The following is a 22776-nucleotide window of genomic DNA, read 5'->3' on the forward strand; positions in this document are numbered from 1 at the left end:
CGAACTTAATTTGTTTTGAAGTATTAATTAATATGTATCTTGAGACCTCAATATGGTGAGAGACTTTCAAAGATTGCACTATTTTTTAGGTTATTTACTTATATAGAGGGATGATCTTTTATTTTAAAAAACCAACATTTTCGTAGTAAGAAGTTCAACTATCACTTTCATTTAAGTGACGATGTTTTTATAAATGGATGTTTTTGTTTTTGATGTTTAATTAAGTCTTTAAGATAGTAGGTTGTTAGAAATGTACTTTTTTGGGCAATTTGATACTCCTATTCCATAATTATAGTATTATTGGTATACAAACTTCTACTATGTATGAAGGCTTTTAGTGCAGAAAATTTAAATATAATGAGAAAGTGGGCTTTACTTCTAGTTAAAATTAGGTTAATTTAGCCCGTAATTAGACTGAAAAACATAAAATTGAAACTAAGTTCTACATAAGTCCTATTTTTACAGGCAATTAAAAGGTAAATTATTGACTGCAATTAACATAATTTGCAAAATATATCTTCAAAATAAAATAGAAAAATATTTTTCAATCATAGATACTATAATTAGACCTATTTATTTCAAAATATTAAAATTATAGACACTTAACAGAAGAAATACAAATGATATAATCTTGAGATTACAATGTTTATCTTTTGTTACCTGATTTTTTCTGATGTTCAAAACTAAATGTAATAAGATATTATTAGATTTTGATCATTAGTACCTTAAAAATAGATGAGAATGACAATAACAATGACAAATACTTCATATACCTCTCTATTTTGTATTGCTAAAGGAGATGAATGATAGTCTAAAATCTAAATTACGGAAAATAAATATCATTGTGAGAATCGAACCTATATCGAAATTGTACCTCCTACTTTGTTTTTATTTTTTTTTTTTAAAAAAGTTTGATATATTGGCTACTCCCATTTAACGGATAGAAACAAAACAATGCCACTCGTCCAGATCTCCAATTCACAATTGATCATTCCAAGGAATTCCACGATCACTACAATTTCCGCCTCAAATATCCTTCACCATATTCATCCCCAAATTTTCTCTCAAAAAATCCGAATTACTGCCATGAAAACCAATCAAAAATTAGAGCGCAGAGAATTGGGAAACACTGGACTCAAACTAAGCTGTGTGGGTTTTGGTGCCTCTCCTCTTGGCAAAGTCTTTGGTGATGTCTCTGAAGAACAAGCCATTGCTACTGTTACTAATGCTTTCAATTTGGGTATCAATTTCTTTGATACTTCTCCGTAAGTTTATTTTTCTCGATTTTTTTGGTAAATTTCAATGACCCATTTATCATTTTTGTTATTATTGGTGTGAATCTTTCAATTATTTGAATATAATCATTTTTTGGATTTTAATTATAAGTTATAGTGCCTTCAAAATATTGAGCTTTAATGATGCATTGTAAAAATTTGAACTTGATATGGGTTGCATTGTTTTTGTTGCTTATGTTGTTATGTTGTTCATGATGTTCTTGCAATGAATTTAGTAATCAATTGTTGATTTTTCAGTTGTTTTTCTTCATCTTTGAGGTGAATATATATTTCCCAAATGTCCTCATGAACCCATGACATGATTCCTGCCTGAACTTGCTCAATCCCCCCTCCTCTCTTTCCCCAACTGGACAATCTAGAGCTATATGCTCTCAAGTTCTGTTAAAATCAAGCCAAAAGAAAGAACAAAACAGAATTAACACATGAGAGAAAGATTTTTTTATTAATGAATTCAAGACAAATACAAATGCTGTAGGGAATACCTATATATACACTGAGATCAGAAGCAAGACAAGTTTGTTATAACTAACTTATAACAAACTTGGTTACTAGAACAGAAAAGACTAAAAACTCCCTAACAACTTTCTATACATAATCCTAGAAATATAAGACAAGGAGTGTGCTGCTAAGGCTGTAAGCTGATCTTCTTGAAGCTGATCTTCACGTGCCATGTCATCAATCCTTATAGACCTTGTGTTCATGTGAGCGTAGGCTTGAGTTGAACCATTCCCATAGTTAACATCCCCCCTCAAATGACGAGTGCTCAAGGAGAAAACTCCAAGTTTGCTAAGGAGTTGCTTAAACTGATTAGAAGGAAGAATTTTCGTTAGTATATCAGCCAATTGTTGTTGAGTTGGCAAATAAGAGAGTTTAAGAAGTCCTTCTAAAAACCTTATCTCTTGTATAGTGGCAATCGATCTCTATATGTTTGGTGCGATCATGGAAAACAGGATTTTTTTTCTATATGTATAGCTGAGTTATTGTCACAATGTAGTGTCACTGGTTTAAGATTATCCACACCCATATCAGAATGCAACCCTGCTTAGACATTGCTCTATATTCAGCTTCTGAGCTTGACTTGGATACAGCATGCTGTTTCTTTGATTTCCAACTAACAGGAGATTTACCAAGTAACAGAATATACCCAGATACAGATCTTCTGGTTTTTGAGCAAGCTCCCCAATCTGAATATGAATAAGCATGGAGTGTAAGTCTATCCTTTACTTTGAGAATAATTCCTTGTTTGTTTGTATAAAGGACATATCCTAGAGTATGCATTAAAGCCTTCCAATGAGGTTCTCTAGGTTTTTGCATATACTGACTAAGGCTTTGAACAGTATAAGATAAGTCTGGTCTGGTATTTGTTAAAAAATTCAATTTTCCAACAATACTTCTATACAATGTAGGATCTTTTAAGAGAGTACCTTCTGTAGAATTCAGTTTTAGATTTTCTTTTAACAGGTGTTATAGTCCTTTTAATTTTTGTGTCCTGAATGTTTTCAATAAGTTCTTTGATAAACTTTTGTTAAGACAATGCCATCTTCAGTGTATGATGTAGATGTTCTTTTAGGATAATGATATCCTGCTTGTTACTGCTTGTAACTAATATATCATCCACATACACCACTAGAATAGTTATCCGTTGGTTGTTTCTTTTTGTGAACAAGGAGTAATCATTCTTAGATTGCTCATATTTAAGTTTCCTTAACTCCTCCAAAAGCTTTGCATGCCACTCTTGAGGCTTGTTTAAGCCCATATAAAGACTTTTTTAGCAAGCAAACCTTATTGTTAGGATTTGGTATTCCTTCAGGCATGTGCATATATACTTCTTCATGTAAGTCCCCATGAAGGAAGGCATTGTTTATATCAAGTTGGTGAATAACCCATTTTATACTAGCTGCAACTGCTAGAAGACACCTTACTGTGGTCATTTTCACAACAGGTGAGAAAGTTTCTTCAAAGTCAATTCCATGCTTCTGGTTATATCCTTTGGCCACTAGTCTAGCTTTGAATCACTCTAAGCTTCCATCTGCTTTGAGTTTAACTTTGTACACCCATTTGTTTCCTATGGCCTTTTTTCCTTTAGGTAGGGTTACAACTTTCCATGTTTGATTTTTTGATAAAGCATTGAGTTCTTCTGTCATTGCTTTAACCCATTGTGGGTCTTTGCTGGCTTCTTGATAAGAAGTAGGTTCAATGTAATGCATGATAGTTTTGTGTCTAGGTATCTTAGTACAATCTACCATGTTACAAACATAATCACTCAAGTATGAAGGTTTGTTGTGAGTTCTTTTTGGTCTGATTTGTGTATCTTGTTGCTCATCAGAATATTTTTGTACTTATATTGCTGATATTTTCTTCCTGAAAGTCGTCAAGATACTGTTCTTGATTTATGTTGTTGTTCCCATAATCAAGGTATTCTCCAGTGTCCTGTGCCTGATACTCTTGTGTGCTATTTTCAGTAGAGATTTGCTCACTATTTGTTGGCAAAAAAAACTGCTGTGTAGAATCTGTGTTATTATTTTGATGGAAGGGAAAGAATTTTTTATGGAAACATACATCCCTTGACACAAAAACTTGCTTAGTTTTAAGGTTAAAAAGTTTATATCCTTTTTGTGATTGAGCATATCCTATGAAGACACACATGTCTGCTCTAGGATCAAATTTTGATCTTTCCTTATTCAAAGTTGATGCAAAACATAAGCATCCAAAAGGTTCGAACATATCATATGTAGGTGCTTTTCCATTTAATTTTTCAAAAGGTTTAGCTTTGTTTAACACCTTAAGAGGCATTTTGTTGATTAAATGACATGCACATTGAATGCAATCTGTCCAGAAATGCTTAGGAAGCTTTGATTGAAATTGCAAGGCTCTAGCCATCTCTAAAAGGTGCCTACGCTTTCTCTCTAGAACCCCATTTTGTTGGGGGGTTTGTACACAGCTTGATTGGTGTATGATGCCCTTTTTATTGTAAAATGATAGAGTCTCCTTGTGACAGCTCTTTAGCATTGTCTGTTCTCACTATCTTGATTTTTGTTTCAAATTGGGGAAGAACAAATTCATAAAATTGTTTGAACATATTTAAGAAATCAGATTTGTTTCTTATGAACTTTACCCAAGTGAATCTTGAGGAGTCATCTACCATTGTAATGAAATGATTACATTTTATTCTTGAAGGGTGTCTCAACTCTCAAGGGACCCCAAATGTCAACATGTATCAATTGAAAGATACTAGTAGTTTTTATGCTACTTTTACAAAATGTACTTCTAGTTTGCTTTGCTAAGGGGCAAACAGTACAAAAACATTCTTTGTTGGCATCAATGCCATTAAGGCTTGGAAAAATGTACCGAATCTTTGTGAAGGGTAGATGGCCCAATCTTAGGTGCCACATTTTCAGCTGCTATATGATATCTCTATGAGTTTGAGAAGTTGCACAGATCTTTCCTTCTGATTTGTGTGTGATGTAGTTTTCATCTTGCATATAGTAGAGGGCATTTTTTGCCTTACCAAGAAGAGAAGGGCTCTTCATCAAACACTCCTGCATATAGCATTCATTAGCTGTGAACCAAACTTTACAATTTGTTTGTGTGATAAGCTTGTGCACAGAAATTACAAATTAGGTTAAATTGAAAATTAGGAACACATAAAACATCTTGCAAAATGCTATGACCTAGCTACTTGAATTAAACACTAAATTTGAGAATGAAATATTAGAAGGACAGAAGTAAAATTATATCATAATATTGATGAACAAAGAAAGATTAAAGCCCTAGAAATTGTAAAAGAAAGATAGATCAAGCAATTCGAGAAGCTTGAGATCTCCTAAAATGAGTAAAACCCATCCCACAAGTGTATTACAATTTTCATGATAATAATGACTCCCCTAATTCCTCTTATTTATAATAAGCTACCTAACTTATTCCCCAAGTCCTTCCTAATATGACAAATACTATTTTACCCCTTTGTAAGCTCAATATCAGGTCATTGCACAAAATTAGACCATTCTTAGTTTCACAGACCCTACACATGCAACTTTAACTTGCCTACCATCTGCTATAGTTATGTAGTGTCCTTTATTACTTAGAGACTTGGATGTGTCAAGAAAATTGGGGTCTGAACATATATGATCAGATGCCCCTGTATCAATAATCCAAATTGTTGATTTCTTAGCAAGAAAACAGTGATTACCTGCAAGTTGGGCAGAGGAAGCAGTAGCAATTTGATCTTTCTGTTCTGTGCTTTGTTGCTGTTTATTCAGAAGTTGCAAGATTCGCCTGTATTGTTCTTGGGTAAAACTGTAGGAACCTTGATTCATGCTATCACTTGAAGCCATATAAGCCTTGTTGGTTCCCCCTTCATCTTTTTTCCAAGTATTAGACTTGAAGGTTGATGGGTACCTGTGAATTTTCCAGCATTTGTCCATCGTGTGTCCATGAGTCTTGCAATGATCACAAAACAACTGTGTGTTTTGTCTCTTGTTTTTGTAGTCCCCTTTAACTTAGTTTCTGTTATCATAGGTTCTTTTCTTTTCAACTTTGCAAGCAATAGGGACTTCATGATTTTGTTCACTCAAAGTGTTCTTACTAAACTCTTGATGTGTTTGCTGTTGGGTCAGAATATTATATGCCTCAGCTGCTGTTGGCATCTTCTTTCTCATCAAGATCATGCTTCTTGTGTGTTGGTATTTGTTGTCCAACTTCATGAGGAATTGAATGAGTCTACGACCTTGTTGACTCTTGAGAGTCTTTTGTGTCAAATTGCAAGTACATCCATTGCATTCACAAGTAGGAAGTGGATCTAGAGCATCAATTTCATCCCACATCCCTTTCATTTGTGTATAAAATTCCTCTATAGACATGTCTTGTGATTGGAAGGCCTTACTTTTGTTCTTGAACTTTGAACAATTGTGCAGATGATGACTGACCAAATCTTTGTTCTAAGTTGTCCCACACTTCCTTTGCTGTCTTGAACCAAAGAACGCTTCCAAAAATCTTTTCATCCACAGCTCCAAGAAGCCAACCAAGAACTATGTCGTTTACCCTATCCCAAGCTTTGGCTAGAACAGCTCTACTTGTGGACCTCTTTACTGTGCCATCTACGAAACCCAACTTATTTTTCCCTGAAAGTGCAATAGAAACGGACCTTTTCCAATTCTTGAACCCAACACCAGTGAAAACATTTGGACAATTTTCAGACCGGTGTCTGTAGGGTGCAAGTAATAGGGCCCTGCTGGATTCATGGTAGGATCAAGGGGTTGTGTCTTGGATGGTTGTGCTTGACTTTTATCACCTTTGCTCGCCATTTTTGCTTGAAAGGATCAGAAAAAAAAAAAAAAAAAAAAAAAACAAGAACCAACTATGGCAGATGGAAAAGAGTAACAAGACAGAAGAAGGAGCGAGGCTGCTTACTGATGCATCTTTGAAGGAATCAGTAATCAAGAAACCCACAAAAAGGGTAGGATCGAAGAAGAACAGATTCAAAGCTAGCAATGCTCTGATACCATGTTAAAATCAAGCCAAAAGAAAGAACAAAACAGAATTAACACATGAGAGAAAGATTTTTTTATTAATGAATTCAAGACAAATACAAATGCTGTAGGGAACACCTATATATACACTGAGATCATAAGCTAGACAAGTTTGTTATAACTAACTTATAACAAACTTGGTTACTAGAACTGAAAAGACTAAAAACTCCCTAACAACTTTCTAAACATAATCCTAGAAATATAAGACAAGGAGTGTGCTGCTAAGGCTGTAAGCTGATCTTCACTTGCCATGTCATCAATCCTTATAGACCTTGTGTTCATGTGAGCTTGAGCTTGAGTTGAATCATTCCCATAGTTAACAAGTTCTTATAATATTTGTGGTTATTTTCAGGAGTGAAATTGTTTTCAGTGTTTATATGTGTATTTTCTTATAATTGACTTGTAGACTAATGACTATCTATAGCTCTATACTATTGAATACTCCCTCCGTCCATATAAAAATGCACCTAAAAATTGGGTTGGAGACACAAAAAACAAGTGGATGATAAAGACGAGGGGTTAAGATGGAGAGAGATAAGGAATATGATTAAAAGAAAGAAAGTAGGACCATTACCAAAAAGTGAAAGGGCGCAAAATGAGTGGAACAAACTAAAATAGAAAAGGTTGCAAATCGGGAGGGATTGAGGGAGTATTTACTTGTAATGATGTTGCTTTGTCTTGTGAATAGAGATAAATTGGTTGTAGACTTGTACTTATGATGATTTACTTGGTGGGTTTGGTTATTGTTTTGTTTAGCTACTATGGTGCAACGTTGTCGGAGAGGGTGCTTGGAAAGTGTTTGAAGGCACTTGGTGCACCTAGAGATCAGTATATTGTTGCAACGAAGTGTGGCCGTTATGCAGAAGGCTTTGACTTTAGTGCTGAAAGGGTTACTAGGAGCATTGATGAAAGCTTAGAAAGATTACAACTTGACTATGTTGATATACTACAATGTCATGATATTGAATTTGGCTCTCTTGATCAGGTGCTAAAATAGAGTATTTTTCTTGGTCTACCCATTTGGCTTATTTCTCTATGTGCTCATTTGTTTTGCCTTTTGCAGATTGTCAATGAGACAATTCCCACCCTTCAGAAAATTAAAGAATCTGGGAAGGCTAGGTTCATTGGTATAACCGGACTTCCTTTAGATATATATACCTATGTTCTCGACCGAGTGCCTCAGGGTACAATTGACGTGGTCCTGTCATACTGTCATTACTGTATCAATGATTCAACATTGGAAGATTTATTACCGTATTTGAAGAGTAAAGGCGTCGGAGTGATCAACGCTTCCCCTCTTTCAATGGGGCTTCATACAGAAAATGGCCCCCCCGAGTGGCATCCAGCCTCACCTGAGATTAAGGTAGGTTTTTTCCGCCGTTAGGTGATTAGATGCTCTCTAGTTATGCCCTTTTAATATTCTTTTGAACTGGATGCATTTTACAAATTGAGAATGTTTTCCTTTGTCCAGACTGCATACAATGACAATAATAGATTGACATTAACAGGGTGTTGTTATTGGTACTAAATGGTGGTGATGGCCTGATGGGAATGTATTTGAGTTTTTCTTTCATAAATTTGTTATGTAATTTCCATGGTTTCTTTCATAAATTTGTTATGTAATTTCCATGGTTTCTTTCATAAATTTGTTATGTAATTTCCATGGTAGAGCTTTTACCCTTAAATTTGTTTTAACTGATGATTTAGCCAAGAATTTCTCTAAAATAAGACTATATAAGCGAGATGTGCTTGCATGTGTTGGCACATTTGATTACAAGCAGAGACATTCCATTCCATATGACTATACGTTTGGCAAGTTATGGAAAGTCTTTTCTATCATCCATGTCGTTGAAGATATACACACTGCCTTTGTTATGGCCTATGGGTGGCTCACTGATACTTATAGTCTTTGGGGTTTACATATTAAATCTTATGGCTTCCGTTTCTTAATCCTCTGTTTACAGGCGGCATGCAAAGCTGCAGCTGATTACTGCAAAAAGAATGGGAAGAATATATCGAAGTTGGCACTTCAATACAGCTTGCTAAACAAAGACATTTCTACTGTACTTGTTGGCATGAACTCTGTTAGACAGGTCTGTCGTTTTATTACCTTTTCAGTTTTCCCTATCATTTTCTAACGTAGATAAACTTTTTACGGTTTGAAGCATGCATAAGAACTATCAATACATAATCAGCCAGATAAGCTACATCAAAAACATGTGATTTGAAAAAATTTTCCCCTTGTGTTTGATCTTTTCTCGAACTTTTGTGGTTTCTCAATGAGATTTCCCCTTCAGATTATAGTTTTGTTTTTCCTTTGAACATTTCAGGTGGAGGAAAATGTCGCTGCGGCTTTGGAACTCGAAGCTGTAGGAAAGGATGAGAAAAGTTTTGCAGAAGTTGAAAACATTTTGAAGCCTATTAAGAATCAGACTTGGCCCAGTGGTATCCAAAAAACCTGAAACTGTTTACAAGCAGTATTTATAGGTTTGCTGGCTAATATTCCTCAGTTACAATTGTTTCATAATACCAAATACACGTTAGAATTTAGAAAGGCAGTTTCTGAATTTTCAGTGAAATTTCATTGGAGTGAACAAAATTGTCAATTGTCACTCCAAATCATGTAGGTGTCTGTGGAAACAACACTCTGAAAAGAAAATAAAACACATTTGATTTTGTTATTCTGATGTTTGTCTATCAACAATAGATGTTTTTTTTTCTCTAATCGCTTCCATAGAGCCTAGAGAAAAGGGCGAATTTGAAATATTAGTATAATATGGGTTAAACATCCACCTCTATATTTGCTAAACCAATTTTTGAATTTTTGAAAAAGCTGAGCGAAAAAAATAAAAAAATGAATTGAATAACCGAAAATTCAAACTATTCCAAAAACTGAGCGTGTAACTGCGAACAGCTATTTTGTCTTTTTGCTGTTCGCAGTTAGTAACTGCGAACAGCTATTTTGTCTTTTTTGACCTGTTCACAGTTAGTAACTGCGAACAGCCCCAAACCTTAGGTCTGGAAGTTTCACGCTCAGTTTTTGGAATAGTTTGAATTTTCGATTATTCAATTCATTTTTTTATTTTTTTCGCTCAGCTTTTTCAAAAATTCCCAATTTTTCTTCCATTTTTTGAGTTTTATGTTACACAATTCAACATAATAGAATTTTAAATTAAACGAGACTTAGGTAGACTCTGCCTAGATTTCACCTTGTTTTACGAAAAATTGCTTAGCATCGTATTAAATAGCATGTTGTTTGGTTCAGTTGAGCTATAGAGACACAAACATACTTGATATATGAGATGTTAGATGTTTCGTAAATCAGCTGGTTAAAACAATTTATTGTTATAAATAAGCTTTTTTAAACAAGCTGTTCAGAGTAACGGGTTAAAAATCAATTAATCAAATCAACCACTATAATTAGTTATCAGTTACCTGCTAATAGTCATTTGCCAAACACCCCATAGTTTTTGCTATGTGGGTTAAAAGATTTTTTCTATTAGCACATGGAATATGTTGAACATATTGGCATTGTTTAGAAAAGAACATATTGTCTTGGTCTGGCAAAAGTGTAATACAAATTATGCAATGAAAAATCTGCATTCCATCTGTTTTTTTCCTTGCTGTACCATCTCTCCCTTGTCCGAAATCCAAAAAGATGCTGCAGAATCAAATTGTGTGCCATCTGAATCTGATATGCCAATTTATAATCAACTGTACAATGAATCAACAATTTGACTAATTTCACAAACAGGATAACAAAGCAATTGAGTCTCACAAATTTACAGGAGATAATTATGCAGCAACATCCTGTAAGTGAACATTTTTAGTGTGGCAAGAATGGTGTACTGCAGCCGAACAAATACTTCTTAGTGAAGCGGTAATAGCTCTTCTTTTGATACTCGACATTAACTGTGTCAACCGGTAACTGCCTGCAATGGAAGCCATGTCTTCTCATTATCATCTGCGTAGCCTTGTATAAGAAAATCGCCGCAGTTCTTTCTGCATCCGTGGTTGTAAGGATTACGGAACTTCCCATCTGGACCACTTAGATATGAGTACCGAGAGGAATTTGCCAATTCATTTGTGGTAATATTCCGAGCTATCTGCGTAAGGGAGGAAAATATATTTTTGAATAGATGATATATTGAGACTACAAATATTGTATCAAGAAAGACGGGTCAATAAACAAGGTTAAGTTCATGTAAGAGCTATCCGAGTACAATCACAACTAAAACAAATAAGAAATGTATGCCTTCACCATACCTGACTTGTCTGCGCAACAAACAGAGTTGTGGCAGAGATGAATATCAGCAAATCCATCACCAGAAAGACAATAAAGCCGGGATGATGAACTACCACATAATGCATCCATGTTTCGCTAGTTGGAATTGCAGGTACTGCGGTCCAAATCCCTGTATTTTAGCAGAAATTAGTGATCCGGTTTGAAGGAATGCGGTTATACTATGATGTAGTATTACAGAAGACCAATAAAAGTTCGTCGTATCCGTAACTCACATACTTAAAACAGCTATCACTCCACTGATAGATGATGTTGCTGTTCCAAGGCACAGAAAAATAAAGAAATCCCATTTGTTCCTCTGTAACACAAAATAGCAAATCATCGTGAGGGAATGTGCAACGTTATGACATTTTCTTTTTTTGTTCATTGTTCATAACAGTGAACATACTATTTGTTATTTTTTTTGTCCCTTAAAACGTAACAATGAACAAAGTTGTGGTAAATTTTCTTCTCTTGTTCTTTGTTAATAACAGCGAACAAACCATGCCCTTAGGCTCAGACAAAAAGACACTTATTTTAGAAATTAAAATTTTTCCAGCTTATTTTGGGTATTTTAAAAAAAAGTTTATTTTATTCAATTTTTCTTAAATATCATGGTAAAGAGAAGATAAGTGTCTAATAAGTCAAAATGATGCCTATGGGCTATGATGTTTAACTTTTTTAAAAAGGAGAAAGTAGCATCTACTGACCTTCCCCACACAATTTGAAATCCATGGGCAATGATGGTCGAATTGTTCAATGCAGCGTTTGCATGTTGGGCAATGCTTCGAGCGAAGTGGTCTGATAATCTGTTAAATTAAATAAGACATGAAAATATCGGAATAAACTTTACAAAAATACCAACAAAAAGGAATAAAATCAACGTAAAACGATCTTCAATGTATATATTCGGAATGCTAAAGTATACCTTGCATGTTGGACAAAGCTGAGACCAATTTCCAGTCCAAACAGAGTTATCATTCATATTGAGATTTAATAAAGGATCCTGAACACTCCGTCAAAAAAATGGTTGTCAGAATGCTACGCAACTTAAGTACTGTAAAAATTTCAGAGTCTAACATATGCAGAAGTTTTAGAGTTTCTCGAAAGGACTTGATCCTCATATTCATAGCTAATTTATATTAGCTATAAGCAGAATACTATCTTTTTAGTATTGTAAAAAATAAAGTAGTACAATACCTGTGCTTCCCTCTGATCACCAGAATGATCGGATTTTTGGATGAAGCCAGGATCTTTACTGTAACAAAAAACAAAGAATCAACACCAAATTACAGCTCGAGTATAACAAGTATATATTAATCATATAGCATAATACATATAAAGATATATTTGAAATACAATTCAAATCTATTCTTCTTGATACAGCTAACAAAGGCAAGCTCCCATTTGCAAGTACTTGTCAATTGCAGATTCAGAAAATTTGTTAAGAGGGGTCAAATAACAATTGTTAGAAATGATTCGGTCATTTTGCATTTTTCGTTAGTAAACTTGGCATATTTATCAAATTTAACAAGCAAAAAGCTTAATTTTTAAAATTTAAGTGGGGACAAATGACCCTGTTGTTTATTTGGCTCCATTAGTGGTTGCCATCAGCAAGATCCATTTGTAATATTACGGATTGTTGTTATTCAATACAAATAGTTCTTAGCTTGTGCAACAAACATAACAGAAACCTAACTTTTGTAGAAAGCCTTTTCTTCAAGAAAACACCTTAAAGGACAATGATCACAAACATTGATAACGCAACTCCAACCACAGTAGAAACACCTTCGTAATATTTAAATCTTGTTCTCTGTAACATTGCTTGTCTCAAACTTAAACAGCAAACAAATCTGCTAAAGACAGTAAATGTCCAGAGCGGTGGGGTCTACTACAATGTAAGAAAATCATAACCCTGATGACATTCTGTCATTGATCCCTGAACAGAAGCAAAACCACGTGATTACCTACAGCCTCCTAACTAGAAGCTTGAGTAGATTCAGATTTACCACTACAAAAATCCTCCTTTACTCGACTCTTCTTGTCTCATGAAATGTGTAACTTAAAGGAAAAATAGAAGGTCAAAGAGTTGTGCAAATTAAGAAAAAGCTCTATTACGTTAACAATTCTATATGGCCAATAGTTATTGCAATCAACCAGGTCTTCACCATATACAAATATGGGGTCCCAATAGTGACGCTTTATCATCACAAACAATAGCTACCCTAACTTAATAGGGCAGAACAAGAATTAATCAGAACATGATTATATACAAGTTTAAGGCTTTCTCTCATCCACACAGACAATAACAAAGATAGCATTTAAGAAATGAAATAGTGCCCCATGTCAAGGTCAACGAAAAGAAAGCAATAAGGATGTAAATAAATAATCCAAATTCCAAGTTTAAAAAAAGTAGTTGCTAGATTGATTCTTGAAGACTTTCAATTATCAAGCTAAGCAAACATTCCACAAGAAAATCAAATCATGTACTCTTCATACAAGGGCAGCCTGGTGCACAAAGCGTCCCCGCACTGTGAGGGTCAAATTTGGGTCCCACGATAAAGGAGTAAAATAGGCAAACGTTACCCAGTATTTTCGCCAGAGCTTGCTTAATACTCCAACTAGAATTAAGTCATAAACATCTATTAACTAGAACAGCAAAAAGTTTCTACAGACACTTCACCCAAACTTGAACTGTCTTCAAGTGTGTTCGATAAAAAGAAATTAATCTGGATCTTCTGATCATGTCACAATTGTCAGAATAAAAATATTTCTAAGCTACTAACCCCAGATATCTAAATAAGCTGGAGCTGCTATGACTTCTCATTAAGAATTTCGATTCAAAATGTAAGACCGCTTTAGACAAGCCTCATTAGCAATACCCAACTCTTATGCAAGTTCTATACTTCCAAGTCCCAAGTGTTGAGAAGAATTATATAATGGTATCACTCCCCTATTCTAAATCTATTTGTCTCACGCTTCATTTACGGAATCCAACTTATCCTGCCTAGGAGCCTGCAATAAACTGATATTGTGGATACTTAGTTTACGAAAGGGTAAAATAGGTAATTGCCATGTTAGGGAAAACTTGGGGAATAAGTTAGATTAAGAGTAGGATTTATTAAGCCAAGTGTTTTAAGGAGAAGAAAGATACCTGCTACAACGATAAAACATTATCAATGCACCAACACACAGAGATACAGCAGTCCAACCCCAAAGAGCAACACCAGCAGTTACCTTGGCAAGACTTGGAGCTAGCATAAGTTATAAACAGTCAGTCATCATAAGCAATGAATCATCATGAACTAAACCGGCGCTGGAAGAAAGACGGATCACACCCACCTAAAAGGACGGAGTTTATGAAAAGGATCATGAGACTGAAAATGGTGCAAAACAAGAATGGGGCGTAGCCAACACCAAATATCTTCCCAGCGCAATATGTGCCCTTGAGACGCTTATTATGTGACCGCTGAATATTAGACTGAATGCAAACAACATAAGCATCATTACATTAACAAAACAGTCATTTATACTTTAACAGTAGTCATCAGAAAATGATGAAAATGAAAACCACAGCATTCTAAAATCTAAACCCTTTCCTTTTTCAGCGTTTGCATTTTCAGAAAGTTACCGATCATAGAGCATGCCAACATATACAGGTTTGCTAGAAGATTATAATAGAAAGCAAAGAAAGAGGGGGAGAGGAAAAAAGCAACAGTGAGACAAAAGTATTAGATCTATAAATAAGGCCAGAATCCATTTTATCCCTGTTATTACGTACAAGCAAAAGGGCGACACGCCGATGACCTTTATCATATGCCAGCTGAATTGGCGTAAATCCAGCTTTATCCTTCACCGTCAATTCTTGTTTTGTGCCAGCGTGCACGAGTATACTGCATGCCTCAACATGTCCTCTTAGAACAGCCCAATGCAAAGGTGTGCATCCTAACAACACAACAGCTAGGATAATGAAGTTGGCCATAGTAAACATCATAATAATGCAACCAAAAAAAAAAAAAAGAAACACAGAGCATATAAATAAACAACAATAATGCCAAAGACTTAATCCCAAAAGATTGAAGTCGGCTACATGTTCCAATGGTCGTCCAAATAGTTTTGTTTATGAATAAATATATAAAAAGTCCAAAGAAGTAAATCTTTTTCATTGGGATATCTATTCTTAGGCAAAAAAAAAAAAAAAAAAAAAAAAAAGGTTTGCATACATAAGAAAACAAAGGAAAGTCAACCATAGAACCATAGAGGAAAAAAGCAATAAAGTAGAATGGTTCCAAAGGTTGCATAACTTGTTTTATACATATTCAACGACACATCTCTAAAAACAAGCCAATGATTCTAGGGTTTATAAGGATTTAAATCATGCAGAATATATCTCCCGAGGCAGCAATTATCAAAAAAGCAGTTGAAACAAAGTTTTGCAGCTAAATAATCCTCTTCAATACTCATAGAATTTTAATGGCACATACACAACCACACTAATGCTTGAAGGGCCACAAATACGTACACGAGGTAAAGAGCTAATTTACATATGCGAACTGTAAACAAAGAATTCTCTCTATGAGACAATCACTTCTTAAATGTTGTGATGAAAACAGCTTCGAAAAGTAGCTCCACTGATACAAGTTAAAGGAAAGAAGACATTACAACCCCATTCTAATCACCTCATTACAATATTAGTAAGTGAAGTTTAATTGAGTAAAAATAAACTCCCTTCTGTAAAGTTGAAATATATAACTATGAATAGAAAAACAAATCAGTACAAATAAGTTCACTTCATCATGAACAAGTTCAGTAAAGCAAAAATATGGTGACATGAAGAAAATAAAAGCAGATTATCAATAACATACCTTCTTTATCTTGCCTTGCCTGATTAGCATCTCTAAATAGTAGTAATCTGATTGTATCTGCAAATCCTTTATAAGCAGCCCTGGTAAGGGAACGACTTATCATATCACTAATTTTGACGTGAAGGAAAATTAAAGAAAAATGTAAAACATTATTCCAATTATCATAAGGAGACAAAGGAGAAATTACAATCATTACAAGAAAATCAAATCATGTCAACTGAGAGATATTTAGAAGCTAGAGCAAATAAGCACCATTAAATTGCCAGCTTGAGCATCTGTACTAAAATAATATAAAAGTAGACGGAAATTCAGCACAACGGGAACAGAACAATAGCTTAATGGTAGGTGGATGGCTACGTAAAAACACAGAAGCAACAGGCCCCCACTTAACATAGCAGACAACAGACTAACAGAAATATAAAATTTTAATTAGGGTTCTTGGCTTCTTGCATATTTAAAAGGAGAGGTAAGGGAAACTATCATCTTTACCTCAAACTCAGGCTCAACCAATGAAAGAAGGCTAAAAAGTAGAAATGAAACAACTATGCCTGAAAACTAAAAAACCATGCATGACTATCTACAAAATCACATAGGGAAAATAACACCCAATACGAACCAATACAAAAATCTCAAGAAAGAGACTATGAGATGTATTCAGGTCTGACAAGTGATAAAACTACTCCACACCCCCTTCACCCCTTTCGCTTTGGTCATCTCTGCAAATTCACGTCTCATAATCATCAACTATGTATAGGTACAATTCAGCAGTTCAAGGTTTAAGTTGTACATTTTGGTCATCACATATGAAAGATGCACAATATTGAATGCGAGTAAAGGAGAAATTTCATTTATTCCAGAAAATAACCTAACAAGTATCCAAAAAACAACAGTAAGGCTTACATTGGTCATCTGTCCTAAGAGTTAATCAGCAAAGCATCGAGAGCCAAGAGGTTCATCCATAAGAATAAAGGAAAAGGATGCTCAAAGAAGAATGTTGACATGATTGATCTTTGTTTTAAATTCAATAATCTAAAAAGATACAGCCATTAATCTAGTATTTCCTCAAAATAACTTCAAGTTCTGAGATTATAACGGCAATGCACAGTATGCACAGATTTTGGAGCTTTCATCTGTTTCCAACAATGCGTAAGAGAATTTAGAAAGAAATAACAACTTTGACATCCAATGAACGAAACCAGATGCCTACTTACTTCTTTTAGATTCTGTCAAGATTTTCCCCATCAAAGAGACAATAAAATAGTCTCTTTGATAGTTACAGACAAGGGAAAAGTGTCCCAGGCAAGTTTATGGCCTATGGATACAATTACATGCATCTAACCCCAGCTCGACCCAAGTCTTAAGGCAACTGATAATGATATTAGAAGGTGCACATATCGGATCTTCTTGATCAATAACCAAACTAGAGAGTATAGACTATATCTGTAATATCCCAGATTTAGCTTGAAAAAAGGATTGATAGACTACTCATATCAACAAGGTGCATCTTCTTTTCTAGGGAACCCATTTGCTAAGAACTCCACAGTTTGGAGAACAATCTTAGGATGGGTGACCTCCTGGGAAGTTTTCCTGGGTGCACACGAGTGAGGCCAAAGTGCGCTGGAAAGACTTGTGTTGGTTTGTGGGGCTAGTCTACAGTCTCCAATAGTAGTCACCAGCGGTCCGAGGGGCCGGGGTGTTACAATATCAGCCACAAAGAGATGAAACAGAAGGGTAAGACATACTGTATAGGAGACAACTTCCAAGAGATCAAAAATTTCCAAAGCTGACAGTAGTCGCCAAGCCGGTACAAGTTATGAGTTAACATTGGGTATGTTTGTGTGTATTATGACAAGTCTCTACAGAATTAAATATTCATCAGCTTTGACATCTGGTACCAGGCTACCAACATCCCCCAAACAATAAAGCCAAACCATACATTAAAATATTACATGCATTTGCAACGATCATGTACAGTCATGCCTGATATGCAGTGGTCCTAATGATGTCATACACATTAAGTAAAGACACAGAAAATGGAAAATGTTGTGCATTGACATATTATGTTAAATATACTCCCAAATATGTGCCTCAAGCTTACCAATGCAGTGGGCTCCTTCCATCGTTATCAGGTGCATCAAAATCAGCATTGTATTTTGAAATGATGTGGTTTAAGAAGGCTGCTTGTCCATATTGAGCAGCAACATGAACTGCCTGTGAAATGCAGAAACCTTCATAAAGTAAGGCTCAAAGGAGTGGAACTAATGATTCATAATCCAGCAAAACTTAAGCCAGCATATTTTATTGCAATAAGTTTCCGAGGTTACCAAATCTTTACAAACAACAAAAAGCATATAGAAACCAAGATGAAAAACCCTAGTCATAGGGCACTATTCAATGTTACAAGAATATAAGCAATATTCAATTCATAAAACCAATTACCCTATACCCATTAGCATCTGCAGCCTCAACCCGAGCTCCATTCTGCAACAATAGGTCAGCAACTGCAATGGAACCTCTCACGGCAGCCCAATGCAACGCAGTCTGCTGGCTAAGGTCCGTGGCATTCACATCACCGCCGTGCTTCAACCAATTCCAAAGAAAAAAAGCATGAATCAGATTACCAAAAGGCACACCATTTCCAATCAAAAAAAAGTAATTCAACCACCTCATTTCTAATTATATTGCCAAAAAAAACTCCCATTGTAACTCACTATAAACAACCTTGAAAATTTGGCATTAATTTATATAGCAATAAACTTAACCCATCAAGACATATCACAGAATAGCACCATAAAAATCACAATCAACTATAGAATCAACTTGTAATTTACACAAACAAAGGCATGAAATGACATATGCAAGGTTATCAAAATTAAGCAACATCTTTGATAACCCTTTTAGACAAACAAACATCCAAAAAAGGCGGTAAATTTGAATAAAACTTACATTTTCCTTCTCAAATTAAAAAAAAATTACTAATCAACTAAATGCAAAATCTTACTAAAACCATATCATTCGTTCCTCTTTCAATAAACAGAACCAGTGTCACAACGCTAATCGCCTCGCAAATCGGAATCAAAAAAACCGAAATATGATCGGTTTTAGTTTATTTTAACTATTTTAAGCGAATTCAAAAGGCAAATTATGTTTCACTAAACAGAACTTTTAAACTATTTCATCTTCAATCTAAAAATTGAATCTTTGACAAAAAGAGGGGAGGCGGAAACTACCTCAATTATATACTGAACGATATGGGGAAAATTATTGAGAGAAGCCCATTGTAAAGCATAATAACCATTAGAATCAGGGCCAGAAAGAGAAGCTCCATCTTCTTCAACAAATTTCCTTAACTTTTGCAAGTCCCCATAAACTGAAGCAGTAAAAACATCAGTTATAACAATCTTTTGCTGTTGTTGTTGTTGATGATTGTTGTGGTTTTGTGGAGTAGAATCTGGAACAACTTCGATTTCTGATGATGCCATTTTGACTTTTCTTTTGATTTGGGTCACATTAGATTTGGGTTTTATTATCTTTTAATAAAGCATAAGAAAAAATTAGATTTTTAGGGGGTTTCGATTTCTGGGTTTTAATGGGTTTGGATTGATTTGTTGGGGATTATATGAAATGGCGCCCAAATTCAATCACCCACAAAATGGGATTTTGTCGGTAAGAAGAAGGAGAAGAAGTGCAGCCAAAATGATGGAGTTGGTGATCTTGTTTAGTGAGTAACTACGATTATTTTTTATTTAAAATATTTTTTTGGAAAGAATTATCAATACTTTGTTCGGCTGTAAAATGTGGATTATGAAAGCATTAACCCAAAAATGTGACAAATGAACCCAATTTGAGTCAAATTCTCTAAAAAAAAAATATTGGAAATGACTTGAGATCGAACCAGGAGAAAGTCTTATACAAATTTGATATAAAGTATAACTAAGAACCCAATCATGTACTAATACGAGTGTAGATTTGACTTGTTAATCAAAACTTGATTTAACTTAGTGTTCAATTGGCATACACCATAAATCACATAATGAGATGACATTAATACTCGTCTTGATTAATAGTTTCTTCTACGTATACATGAGTTAGTTTGGAATTTGGCAAAAAAAAAAAAAACGTTAAGCTTAATTAGACAAATCTAAAGAAGTAAAATTAGTAATTAGTAAATATTTAATGTCAAAATGACAATTTATCTTTAAAATTCTTGATGCATGCTATAATATTAATTTACAAATATTTGTAGCCATAGGTGAGAATATAGTACTTCAGATACCAATATACCTTTCTATATTTCTTTCTTTTTCTATCTTTTCGGCACATTATTTTTCACTAATTTTTTTCAATTACATTATCATATTTTAATAACTTCTTTGCAATGGTGGGTTACCCAAATGCTTTCCAAACACTATATATTATGGTCCACCCTTATTTTCTCTCTCGTAATCACATATTCATTATTTATGCTTTTATTTTTAATGATATACATAAATTTTGAGTATAAGTAAAAAAAAGATAATTTATGCAACTATTAAATTAATTTTATTTTAAAAATTAAATAAATACGATAATTTATGTAGCGATTAAAAAGTTATGTAAAAAAGAATTATAATAAAAAAAAATACCATATTCTAACATTTGAATGATTAATAATTATACTTCAAAGAGAAAATAGTACATAAAATGAAATATGATACAATTAGTACTTTCACTTCGTATTATTTTTTTATGCTTCGTCGTACCAGCCTTGACAATTTTCCCATACATGCTCTACTAAGTCTCTTTGCAAGGCATTATGAACTTGTCTATCCCAAGTTTCTTCTCTTCTATGCATATATTGCTTTAACGTTAGATTATTATATCTATCCGCTCGAACTTGGTATGTTGTATTGCGCGGCTGCGAAGATGATTCTGCAATATATTGAGTATTATCATGTTCAAATTTAGTCGTATCCTTATAATTTTGGTATATATCACGTTCGTCGTCAAGAATCATATTGTGAAGAATGATACATGCCATCATTATCTCCCACATTAGATTTTGATCCCACACAAGAGATGGTCTCTATATGATTGTAAATCGTGCTTGTAAAACCCCAAAGGCACGTTCAACATCTTTTCTTACTGACTCTTGGCGTCTCATGAACAACGCATCTTTTTGGTTTAGTGGTAGTCGAATTGCGGGGATAAAAACTGCCCATTTAGGGTATATTCTATCTGTAAGGTAATAACCCTTATTATATGTGTTCCCATTAACATTATAAGTTACCTTAGGAGCTATTCCTTGATAGATATCATCAAAAACTAGAGACTTTCTTAACACATTAATATCATTGCAAGTCCCAGGTGTGCCAAAAAATGCATGCCAAAACCACAAGTCACCTAAGGCCACAGCTTCTAAGATAATTGTTGCATGCTTGCTTCTTCTTTAATATAGCCCTCTCCATCCTCTTAGACAATTCTTTCATTCCCAATGCATGCAACCTATACTGCCCAACATGCCTGGAAAACCCCTTCGTTGTCCATCGTAAAGTAGTCGTTGTAAATCAGTGACAGTTGGCCTCCTCAAGTACACTTCTGTGTACGTTTGTCTAATTGCTTGGACAAAATAGAGAAGGCAATTTCTTGTTGTGCTTTCTCCAATCTTTATGTACTCGTCCACCGCGTCTGCACATGTTCCATATACTAGCATCCTCAATGCATCCGTACATTTTTGGATTGGAGAAGCACCTAATTCTCCGAGTGCATTTGGACATTGTTGAAAGAATGGATCCGTGTTTGTAACACCTCCTACAATTCGAAGGAATAAGGGTCGACTCATGCGAAATCTACGTCAAAACATAGCTTCCGGATATAGTGGCGCTTAATAAAGTAGTCATTCATGAGTCTCTCCTCGGCTTCACCACGTTTTCGATGTAGGAATTGCCTTTTTTTCTTTGAGTAGGTGGTGCTCTAGATATGGATTCAATACGTGTACAGATAATTTGTTGAATATGTGATGTTCTTGTTCTTCCATACTTTGGTTCATAACTCATAAGTATTATATTGGTAATTGCATTGTTAAAGTAATTATCATCACCTGAAGAAATAGAAGATCTTGAAGAACTTGAAGAAGTGTAATTGGTATTCATTATTTTTTTTTTATTGAAAGGGTTAGGAGATGTGGTAATTGATGTTGTGAAAAATTAGCTCTTAATAAGTTTTATATATATAGATGCTTTGAGATAATGTTGTAGGATAAAGTTTCAGAAGATAAGATAAGATTGTAAGATAAAGTTTCGGAAGATAAGATAAGATAACAACAAATTAAATTTCAATTCATTAAATCAATAACGATTACAAATTACAAGATACAAAATAAAGCAACGTAAAAATACATAAAATAGAAATTAAAGAGAAAACAGATAACTGAAAATTATTAAATTCTCTTAGGGGCGAAAAACTTAGTTTTAAGCTCCTCAAGATATGCAATCTCTTCATCCGTAAGCATCATATTTTCCATTTCCTTTCGAGAGAGTAATTTATAAGTTTGGAAACTCAACGTTTGTTCTTGTTGTTGCTTTAGGAACTATAACCTTTATTGATGTTGTTCCTTTTGATATTGCATCAATTCATCAATTTGTTCCTGAACCAATTCTTTACGACGATCAAGCTTACTCATGGCAGTATTCATCATATCCACATCTGAGGATGAGAAAACTCCATTCGTTTTCCCTTTTCCTTTCAACTTCTTCACTCCATCAGGCCTTGGCAATTCAGCTTCATCACTTGCCCTTTTAGAGCTACCAACACTGACATTTGTCGAA

At 34.5% G+C, this 22776-nt stretch overlaps 3 protein-coding genes across 4 annotated transcripts; 1 reads left to right on the forward strand and 2 right to left on the reverse strand.

The window, feature by feature from the left end:
* The first annotated feature begins 811 nt into the window (after positions 1 to 811).
* Positions 812 to 9504, forward strand: LOC130796911 (L-galactose dehydrogenase). Its single transcript, XM_057659344.1, has 5 exons — positions 812 to 1265; positions 7580 to 7808; positions 7887 to 8186; positions 8788 to 8916; positions 9154 to 9504. The coding sequence occupies exons 1-5, from the start codon at positions 955 to 957 to the stop codon at positions 9283 to 9285; spliced, it is 1101 nt and encodes a 366-aa protein (XP_057515327.1). The 5' UTR covers positions 812 to 954; the 3' UTR covers positions 9286 to 9504.
* Positions 9505 to 10271: 767 nt separating this feature from the next.
* On the reverse strand, positions 10272 to 19794 carry LOC130796919 (probable protein S-acyltransferase 23). Of its 2 annotated transcripts, none has more exons than XM_057659355.1 (13): positions 19201 to 19794; positions 18410 to 18550; positions 18069 to 18181; positions 15971 to 16050; positions 14887 to 15050; positions 14448 to 14586; positions 14260 to 14359; positions 12306 to 12363; positions 12034 to 12111; positions 11816 to 11914; positions 11346 to 11424; positions 11090 to 11238; positions 10272 to 10929 (listed from the first exon to the last, which is right to left on the reverse strand). In XM_057659355.1, the coding sequence occupies exons 1-13, from the start codon at positions 19450 to 19452 to the stop codon at positions 10741 to 10743; spliced, it is 1641 nt and encodes a 546-aa protein (XP_057515338.1). In that variant the 5' UTR covers positions 19453 to 19794; the 3' UTR covers positions 10272 to 10740. The 2 variants fall into 2 exon arrangements, 1 of the variants encoding a protein (XP_057515338.1); XR_009038771.1 differs by having other exon boundaries at positions 10792 to 10929; positions 11342 to 11424; positions 19201 to 19711.
* A 1241-nt stretch (positions 19795 to 21035) lies between these two features.
* Positions 21036 to 22101, reverse strand: LOC130826187 (uncharacterized). Its single transcript, XM_057691761.1, has 3 exons — positions 21897 to 22101; positions 21473 to 21760; positions 21036 to 21367 (listed from the first exon to the last, which is right to left on the reverse strand). The coding sequence occupies exons 1-3, from the start codon at positions 22099 to 22101 to the stop codon at positions 21036 to 21038; spliced, it is 825 nt and encodes a 274-aa protein (XP_057547744.1).
* Between the last annotated feature and the right edge of the window lie 675 nt (positions 22102 to 22776).

This window comes from Amaranthus tricolor, chromosome 1 (assembly GCF_026212465.1).
Source record: "Amaranthus tricolor cultivar Red isolate AtriRed21 chromosome 1, ASM2621246v1, whole genome shotgun sequence".
Taxonomy (NCBI): Eukaryota; Viridiplantae; Streptophyta; class Magnoliopsida; order Caryophyllales; family Amaranthaceae; genus Amaranthus; species Amaranthus tricolor.

Bases quoted from the DNA above. Each gene is read 5' to 3' on its own strand.
- LOC130796911 (XM_057659344.1), top strand. From the start codon at position 955: ATGCCACTCGTCCAGATCTCCAATTCACAATTGATCATTCCAAGGAAT. The intron at 1,266-7,579 runs GTAAGTTTATTT...TGTTTTGTTTAG, and splicing joins AATTTCTTTGATACTTCTCC to CTACTATGGTGCAACGTTGT. The intron at 7,809-7,886 runs GTGCTAAAATAG...TGCCTTTTGCAG, and splicing joins AATTTGGCTCTCTTGATCAG to ATTGTCAATGAGACAATTCC.
- LOC130796919 (XM_057659355.1), bottom strand. From the start codon at position 19,452: ATGGCATCATCAGAAATCGAAGTTGTTCCAGATTCTACTCCACAAAAC. The intron at 14,360-14,447 runs GTGGGTGTGATC...AACTTATGCTAG, and splicing joins CATAAACTCCGTCCTTTTAG to CTCCAAGTCTTGCCAAGGTA. The intron at 11,915-12,033 runs GTATACTTTAGC...TTAATTTAACAG, and splicing joins AGCTTTGTCCAACATGCAAG to ATTATCAGACCACTTCGCTC.
- LOC130826187 (XM_057691761.1), bottom strand. From the start codon at position 22,101: ATGAATACCAATTACACTTCTTCAAGTTCTTCAAGATCTTCTATTTCT. The intron at 21,761-21,896 runs GCAATTCCTACA...TTCGAATTGTAG, and splicing joins ACCTACTCAAAGAAAAAAAG to GAGGTGTTACAAACACGGAT. The intron at 21,368-21,472 runs GCATGTTGGGCA...CAATTATCTTAG, and splicing joins ACAACGAAGGGGTTTTCCAG to AAGCTGTGGCCTTAGGTGAC.